The 9,515-nt window shown below is 51.9% G+C and overlaps 1 protein-coding gene across 5 annotated transcripts in view; it reads right to left on the bottom strand.

Annotated features, from left to right (window-relative positions):
* Positions 1–1,715: 1,715 nt before the first annotated feature.
* BCL2L13 (BCL2 like 13) overlaps positions 1,716–9,515 on the bottom strand; it is a 69,521-nt gene continuing 61,721 nt past the window's right edge. For 4 of the 5 annotated variants that reach the window (XM_057556370.1, XM_057556369.1, XM_057556372.1 and 1 more), the window contains one exon: positions 1,716–3,808. In XM_057556370.1, the coding sequence (XP_057412353.1) occupies positions 3,062–3,808 (747 nt within the window). In that variant the 3' untranslated portion in view covers positions 1,716–3,061. The remainder of the gene's footprint in view (positions 3,809–9,515) is intronic. The other variant, XR_009009694.1, reaches the window with a different exon arrangement.

Raw genomic sequence — 9,515 nt, 5'->3', positions numbered from 1 at the left:
GTGACCCCGAGGGGGTGCGAAGGGGAAGCGTGACGAGGGAGGCCCTCCGACAGCCCCTGGCGTGCTGTGACCGCTCAGCCCCTCTGCTGAGATGATAATGACCACCCTTGTTTCGGGAAAGGAAAAAAGACGCTCCCTGAACTCAAGCCCAGCTCACAGCTGACCCTTGCAGGGAGTGGAGAACAAGGGGCTCCACCAAGGGCAGATCCTGGTCCTCTGTGGAAGAGGACACATTCTTCTGGCATCATGTGTGTTGCTGAGACTTGACATGAGATACTGCCTGCATGGAACTGGTCCAGAGGCTAGAAGCTGTTTCTACGAAGTGACCAGACAGCCCCTCTTGATGAAATGACCACGTCAAATTCTTGGTAAGGAAAGTTTGTGTAAACAGACGAAAGAAATTAAGAGAAGAGGGGAAAAAAATCTTAACTACAATACCTTTCATTTCTATAAAACATCTCTTAAAATAATTTAAAAATTCTATGGGCATGACATTTGTCCCCACGTCAAGCCTTCAGGGAAAAGGCAAGGAACAGGCACGGCTTTTATATTAGCAAGAGACTGAGGAAATGAATTTCTACGGGAAATGAACAGGGGCTGCGGCTCACAAACCGCGTCTCTGGTTCCTGTCCCCCCAGGACACACCCAGATAGAGAGACACAGGCGAGCGGAGGGATCAGCCTTTGTGAACCAGATGGTCAGCAGATGGCCTTCCATCCAGGAAGCTTTCTGGGGGCAGTGTGGAGGCCCGTAAGGCACACTGGGACTGACTGGTTTCTGAGGCCCCGGAGTTGTCACTACTTTACTACAGAGAACATCAACTCGCATTCTTTAATCCTGGTATTTTTCTCAAGAAACCTTCAGTGGCTTTTGCCAAGTGATCAGAAATCATTACATTCAATACAGCAGTTAAGAGTTCTGCAGGACCTACCAACACAACAGTTCAAACGAGGGTGACAAAAGGGCGAGAGTCTGAGTTCCACACCTGCGTCCCATGATCCTCCTCCCTCTACCTTAGACTCAGATGTTCCAGCCCCACAAAAAGGGGGTGCGCAGCTGATAAAGTTTTTAACGTCACAGCAAAACATGGGAGCCGCTACCACCGCAGTCCTTACTAGGCGCTCCCTCCTGTCCACGACCAGAGGGGACGCTGAGGTCCTATCCCTCGGGAGCCCCGTGCTGGAAGGCCACACTGTCTGGGTCCCTGCCGAGCAAAGCGTGGCCCCGCCTTACCCCTCCGCCGTGGAGCACGCAGACCTCATCCTCCGCAGCGCCGACCTCCCGCCAGCCGCTCAGAATTGAACCGGCTCCTGTTAGTGCTTCAGTGCGTTCAGCCAGTGGGCTTGAGGATCCAGAGTTTAAATGTAAACACTGGAAAGAGAATATTCTATCATAAAAGGGAAGAGAACGAAGACAACTCAGCAGTACGTGCTTCCCCTACGAAGCACCAGTGCCGCAGTCGGAACACACAGAGGAAAACCCCACTTCCCTCACCTCTGGCTCCTCAATGAAGGACACCAAGACCCTGACCAACATCCCTCCCCAAGACGACACTAAAACTCAGAACGCAAGATACACTGCCTGGTAAAGCTGCACAGACACACACACACACATTCCAGACCTTTCTGACCAACTTCTAAACAGTATCGCTTTAGGAAGAATATTTAATTTAAAAAAATAAATTTTAAAAAATAAAGCACATTTAAAACATCAAGTTTTGGTGATCAGGATAGGTAAAGTAATTTTATTACAAATTTCAGGATTTAAAAAGTAATCTGTTACATTTACTAGGATAAATCTGAGATGACCTGTCTCAAGCACGTGTGTCCCGTCAGTGACACTGACCTCAGGCATGAAGAGACGCGGTCCCCCCGTGAGGGACGCGGTCAGCAGATGAGGCTACGCTGAGTCTCCACGGGCACGTGCTGACCGTGATCACTACGGTTTGTCACTCCGGCATTTGGGCCGTGACGAGCTCAGTGTAAGCCTCCGTTACGGAACTCTGAGAGCCAGGCTAGAACCCCAAGGGCAGCCTCTCTTTCCTGCTTTTTACTTCAGTGATATTTAGGAGACTGTGTACTGATGGAGAGTTATGATTCCCTGGCCTGTAAGCCCACGTGTGGAAACCCTCATCACCCGGCAAGAGACCGCCGAGGAGCGGCCTGACTGGGAAGGAGGCTGAGGCCAGAACCTGGGAATCACGCTAGTCCAGGTCACGGACAGCGATGCCCAGCAAGAGGGACGCTGCCAGCCGGCGAGGCCCCGTCGGCTCAAGGGTGCCCACAGACAAAAGGGCTGGAAGCAGCCTCGATAGGCCAGCTAAGCCACCCTCCAGCTTCCCAACACGCAAACTTGCCCCGCGGTCACGGGCAGGGGCCCCGGGTCTCTTCCGTCTCGTGCGTTTAAAGACTAAAGGCAGCATCTTTACAAGGGGAACTGTGGGAAGCATCGGGCGAGCCCTCTCCACGGGGCCTCGGGGCACCGTGGGGCGAGGCGGGCAGGGCAGTACCTGAGAGGCGGCTGAGACCCGGCAGAGCACCTGGGCTGTGGGACTGAGGGCGGGAAGACCAGAGGAGCCGAGAGCCTCCAGGCAGGAGCGCGCCAGCAGCCCAGGGGCCCACAGCCAAGCCCTCCTGCCTGGGGGTCTCCCCCCCAGGTCCCCCCACGGGGACCCTCTCGCTCTGAGACTGTGGCTCTCACAGGACAACGTTATCCCTGGGGGACGTTTGGCAACACGGGGAGACACGTGGGGTGGGGCTGTCACCACTGGGGAAGGCGCTACGGGGCTGGTGGGCGGAGGCTGCGCACCCTACACCCGGGAGCTACCCAGGGGCCGCGGACGCCAGGCAGGGGGCACTTCACACACAAGACCCTGAACCTGGCAGACCAGCGTGCGCAGCCTCCAGCTCAAGCCCTAACACGTGGGTCGGCCCCCTGCCCTGCGGACCCAAGTCCTCCTGACCCCGGAGTGTCCAAGGGATGTCCAGCCAGCTCCTGGCAGCTCCAGTCCGGTCGACACAACTAAAACCTTACACCTTTTTGTCTTCTCTCTCCAAAAAATCTACTTCCTTCTCAGAGCCAGTGCCAGCCCAACTGCCACCGCCAGGATGGCAACGGCGGCTGCCCCTCCGAAGAGCAGGAGGGACTTGCCCGCGGGCGGGGGGCCAGCTTTCTCGGGGCTGCCCGGGGAGGGCCCTGCCCCCAGCCCCCGCCGCCCGTGGGCCGCCTGCTCTCCGCCCGGCGGGGCTGCTGGGGGCTCCACCGGGGGCTCCAGCGGCAGGACCCCCTCCTGCTCCAGTTCAGCAGCTTCGGACGCGGCCGCTCCCGCCTCTTCTTCAGCAAGTTCCACGAACAGAGATGTCGTGGGACTGGCTGTCTGGCCGGCTGACCCCTCGGGGCCAGGCTCCCCGGCCGCCATCAGGGCAGGGGCCGCTGCGGCCGCCGCCTCCGCGCCCTCGGGAATCTCCTCCTTCTCCACGTGCACGATGTCGGAGTTGGAGGAGTTGTTCTCACTCTTCTCTCCAGCCCCGTTGCTGTCCAAGCTCTTGACTTCTTCGGGGTCCACCGTGACCTGCTGCCACGACTCGGGACCCAGGGACACCGGTGGGCTCTCGGTGCGCCAGCTCTGGCTGCTGGACAGCGACACGGGGAAGCCCTCGGCCTGCCAGGACGCCGTCGCGGTTGTCGGAGACTCTGGGGGGCTGGCGAGCGTGGAGGCGCCACTGGGCAGGATGTAGATGTCGTTGCTGTCCTCCGCGGCGCCGGCGGGGCGCTCCTCGTCCTCCGGCTCCAGGGTAAAGACAGCGCCCTAGGAGATGAGGAGGGAGGTCAGTGCAAAGAAGGGGAAACAGATCTAAAATAAATGTAAATCTGGAGGCAGCCCCTTTCCTAAACTGAACTTCCAGGGATAAATGCATTGTTTAAACCTACAGTTTTTGGAATGAACGTGTTTGCTTGTAGACCAACACAGAGGAAGAATTTTTAACAAGGCGGTCCTCTGACCAGTTTCTTCAAAAAGCAAAAAGCTGATTTATATTCTATTCAATTTATACACATTTAATGCAATAAATAACGCAACAGAGCGGAGAAAAAGGCAGGCAGCTTGTGCCCTAGGGATCTATCACTCGGCCGGGCTGGTGCCGTCAGCAGCCCAGACGGGGAAGGACGCGTTTTGCTGGCAGCTGGGGAGGTGTGGGAGCCTGCCGGAGGGACGTGTGAAGAGCGGGGAAGAGCCACGGCCCAGCAGAGGCCCAGAAACGTCAGCCGGGGACGGGAAGCAGCCTGCCGTGACCAGGGAGGTGCCGGCAGCAGACGCCATGGCCCTGACTCAACGGCAAGGGAACGGTCATCGGCCACTCGGTCATGGATGAAGCCGCCCCGACGACGGGGAGGGTGCGGGGGACACAGGCCTCCCGCCCTCCTGGCGGCGGCAGCCACACAGCAGCAGCACGGCCACGGGGGCTCCAGGCTCCCTGCGGGGGCTGTGTCAGCTCCGGTCACTAGGAAGAACACGACTCAATTTTCGTTCTTGACAAATTCACCATCTAGACGTGAAGACCCACACAGGAGGCACACATTTCACCGCGACACTGGCAGCCCTAAGGCAGGGGATGCACGGGGACCAGGAGGTTCGTGGCGGAGACAGACGGGAAGTCACCCAGAGCCTGGACGACACCCGCAGATGCTACGGAGTCTGCAGAGCAAATGCAAGCAAACTAATTCCCACTTCATTTTGTGATTACGGCCGCCATTTATATGAAGCAGAATAGTTCTGTTCTGTAATCAAGACCAGAAACTTTCCGGTCACACTCGAGTTATTTGGAGATAAGGAATATAATCCCTTGTGTTCCCTATCCTTAGAATCACATGTGCAGCCCCTTGACGGCGCTGCTCCTCAAAGGGAGGGCCTGAGGGTCAGAGAGACTCACGCGCTCACCAATAGGAACTCCCTCCAAGGGCTAAAAACAGAACCTCTTAACAGCAAGAACTGATTTAAAAAGCAAAAGCAAAACAAAGGAACCATAACAAAACAGGTAAAAATTTTAATCCTCAGAAAGGAGACCTTTGCTACTTTTTATTTAGGGCTCGAAGCCAAAACAAGTGAAGTGGAAATTTCACAAGTTGCATCGTGAAGAACTGAGGGAAAAGTTAACAAACTAAAACAATTTAGCGTAAAACTACTGCTCTCTTTATTTTTAACAGCTCAAAGCTGAGAGTCAGGAACATTCTTTGTCCCGTATCTGGAGGACTTCTTCATCCAACCAAGATGCTGGATCAACACGGTTGTCAAGCGACGACTCTGGGGGACGATATGGCCCAAAAGCCAGTCAGACTTAGTTGCCTTTTTCCTTGCTGTCATGGACTCTCTACCTTACAACTTATTTCTGTATTTGGGACGTGATTATTTTAATGATGATTCACCAAAAATTTTGTGCTTTTATGTAAGAAGTTTTAAAGAAAGAATAGATGACCATTGAGACTTTCATTCCTGGTCATCTGAAGCAAAAATATAAAAATAGAGGCCTCTCCCTTGACAATTACTGTCATTAATGAAGACTAGGCTTTCAATAAAAGATAAAGCACTGTTCTGGGTAATACTTTACCTAAAACTTAGCACATTAGGGGACTAACATCTACAACTAGCCTTAGATCCATTCCAACAATTTAAATAATTTTTAGCACAAAATATGTATATTGCTGGAAACAGCTATCTCTTTAGTCCCACTGATACAAAAAACAGAAAGGAGTAACTTCAAGGGCTCAAAAATATAAAACGAATTGGGACCAACTAGAGTTTAAATATGCATGAAGGGGGAACTCCATGGTGGTCTGGTGGTTGGGACTCCACACTCTCACTGCCAATCCTTGGTTGGGGAACTAGATCCTGCAAGCCGCACGGCGCGGCCAATAAGTAAATAAATATGTACAAAGAATCAGAAAACTATGTTTTGTTTAAACAGATGAAGCCCAGAGAGATCAGGTAACTTGCCCAAGGTCCCTCAGCTGCTGTGAGAACTGGACGTCAGTGTCCTTTTGAAGACTTTACTGAAATTAATTCATTTCACTTTCACAGATAAGGAAACTAAAGCAACTGAGATGGGTAAGTAATTGGCCTGAAGTCCAAATCTGGGACTGGATCTAACCAGGCCGCTTACCTGCAGGGCCCACGCTTTTGTCAACTGTGCTCCCCTAACGCTCGAGCCCAAGGCTCCCCCCCAACCCCGGACTTCCACACTGGTGCTTTTCCTGAGTTTACAGCAAGAAGCAAATGGAAAAGGTTACTCTTGGTGTTTTCGTCAAGCAAATACACAAAGATATGTTCATGAAACCCTTCAAAGAAAAAGGGAAGTAGAGAAGAAACTGAAATACAGAGGTAAAGGGACTCTTGTAGAATAAACGTAAGATAAAATGTAAGCGTAACCTTGGTTTTAGTGGTAGGAACGAAGTAAAAACAGCTTGGAGGTCACTCAAAGAACCATTTCAAAGTGTGCAGCAGTGCTTCACCACGTCTGTATTAACCACATTTGCTTCGAGTTTTGTTTTGGTTCACACCAGTTACAAATTATTCTGCCACTTCAAGCAGTGTTTCACACGCAGGGTCACAGCTGCTCCAGCTGAGGACGCCGGGGCCGACTCCCAAGACCCCACTCACTCCCTGGTAACTCAGAGACCCACGTCCCCTGGCGTGTACCAGCCAACCCTTATCACTACGATCTCTCTCTCAAGTATTCACCGGAAAAGACAAACACAGATACCTTGCTTCTCTACATTCAGTCAAACAGGGTACTAACGACCAAATGCCTCTTAGATCGCTATTAACCTAAAATAAGAAAAGAGAGGGAATTCCCTGGTGGTCCAGCGGTTAAGACTCCACACTTTCACCACCAAGGGCCCAGGTTCGATCCCTGGTCGGGGAACGAAGACCCACAAGCCATATGCGGCGCGGCCAAAAAAATAAAAATAAAACAAAAACAACAAAAAACCCCAAAGAAAATACTGTGAGAGAGACTCAGGGAAGTAACTTTCCACCTAATGTGATGACCAAGATCACAAAGAATACATTTTAAACACAGTGCAGTACACACGCACACTCACACATAAAACAGATCTCATGAAACACTAAACCAAACCCTTACTACACTGAAACTACTTCAGTTGCAAAACCCACTTAACTGATTTTAGATCACAAACTATGTGTCACCTCCCACACTCTGTTCTAACCAGTTCTGACCTAAAAGTTCCCAAGAGACAGTCTTCAAACGTCCTTGATTAAAACAAACAAACAAACATAAACTTCTTGAGGTTTGCAGTTCTTAAAACAGAAATGAGAAGCTTCAAGTCGGAAAAAATAGACAAAAATTAATTTTATTCAAACTATTTAATATTATTACAGATGACATTTCCCCCAGTAATCTTTTATGTAATCTAAATGTTTCACAGTAAGTATTTAGGTTAGCACATGCCGCAGGAGAAAACCCAGGAGAAGCCCACCCCGCGGTGGCCGCTTGCGGGCTCGCAGGCCTGGCAGCGGCGGGGTCGGCTGTCCCGGCTCACACCCGGCTGTGCCTGACTGCTGCCTGGCAAAGACAGTCAACATCAAAACTAGAAGGAAACTTCAATCAGACTCGAGAAGAGGAAAAACACACACTCTTAGGGACACATCTGAAAAGCTGATATCGTAAAAATGTAATGTTTTCACAGAACACTTTCACACCATCACTTTTGTGAGCTACAGAAGCTGCTCTTCCATACTGTAATTGATGAAACTGAGGCTCAGCGAAGTTAAGTGAATTCCCCCCAAAACTCAGGGCTAATATTTGGGAGAGCTGGGGCCACAAACAAATTGTGACTCCAATCTCAACTCCTGCTCTCTGGCCGGGGAAAAAATAAGGTAGAAGGCAAGCAAACAAGCGTGCGTGCACACACACCCCCGCTACCCTGCAGTCCCAGTACCAACAGCAGCAGACAGTCACTCTCCGCTTCTCTCTCTGGAAAGCTGGCCGCCAGCGGACATGTGCTCCTGACTGCGCCCCAGCGACCCCGGCCTCCTCCTGTCCTCCAACCCCCGTAACACAGCTACCTCACAGCACAGAACATGCCACCCCGCCCTGCCCTGAGCCCAAGGAGGGCCTATTTTACTCAACTTCTGGTAGCAGCACCTAGCGGAGGGGGCACAACATCCGCAATCAGTTAAGGGTTATTGGGTAGAAAACCGACACTGTAACTGAGGAGCGCTGGGGGCTCAGTGTGCACAAGACTGAGAAGCAAAACCTTCCGAGGGACTTGCAGGTTCCCCGTGGAAGGACTTGGACGTCTCCACTCCGCCCTGAAGTGGGTTAAAAAGCTGGATGACCAGAAATCTCAAAGACTGTAAGAGAAGAGAGGTGATGCCACAGGGCAAACTGCTGCCCCGAGGCTGGAGACGGATGGGCGGGGCTGGGGGTCACCCGGGGACCAGTCCCAGGGAGGCCCTGCAATTCGGAGATTCACCTCTACCCCCCTGCTCCCTGCTCCTGGGCAAGCGGTAAAATGAGTCCTGATCTTCCCGACAAGCTGTGCCCTCAGGGGGAACCAGTTAACCACAGCCTAACTGCCCGAGAGGAAGGGAAGTTCCCGCCGGCAGCCCACTCCAACCTTCCAGCCCTGCCCCCTGTAAGGGAGGAGAGAGACACAGAAACTCTGGCCAAGTTCACGGGGGGCACAGGCTCACCCACAGAGCCTCGTCACCGGACTCCAACGCGCCCGCCACACACCTCGCCACCACGCCACTGAGGCCTATTTACCTTTTACCCAGGACATCATGTCTGGCTATCCAGAAAAAATGACAAGGCAAACCAAAGGGAGACGAAAAACACGCACACATTTGAAAAGATGGAGCAAGTATCAGAACCAGACATGGTAGGGATGCTGGAACTATCGATCAGGAATTTAACACAACTATGATTAATTTGCTACGGGCTCTCATGGATAAAGTAGACAGCACACAAGAACAGATGGGCAATGTCAGTAGAGATGGAAATCCTAAGAACCAAAAAGAAAAAAATGCTAGAGATTTAAAAACAACAACACTGAAACAGAAAGGAAGAATGCCCCCCGCTTTTTTTTTGGCCATGCCAAGCAGCTTGCAGGACCTTAATTCCCCAACCAGGGACTGAACCCAGGCCCTGGCAGTGAAGGTGCTGGTCCTAACCACTGGACCACCAGGGAATTCCCATGAAGAATGCCTTTGATGGGCTTATTATTAGATTCCACACTGCTAAGGAAAGAACCTCTTAGCTTGAGGATGTCTCGAGAGAAACATCCCAAACTGAAAGGCAAAGACAACAAAGATGGGGGAAAGAAAACAACAGGACATCCAAGGACTGTGGGACAACTACACAAGGTATAACACACACACCTGGAACACGGAAGGAGAAGAGAGAAAGGAACAGGAGAAAAATATCTGTAACGATAATGACTAAGAATGTCCCCAAATTAACGTCAGACAGCAAACCACAGATTCAGGAAGCTCAGAG

The sequence above is a fragment of the Balaenoptera acutorostrata genome, chromosome 11, assembly GCF_949987535.1.
Source record: "Balaenoptera acutorostrata chromosome 11, mBalAcu1.1, whole genome shotgun sequence".
NCBI lineage: Eukaryota > Metazoa > Chordata > Mammalia > Artiodactyla > Balaenopteridae > Balaenoptera > Balaenoptera acutorostrata.
The sequence above is the reverse complement of the archived record's forward strand: the minus strand, read 5'-3'. Positions and strand labels throughout refer to the sequence as shown.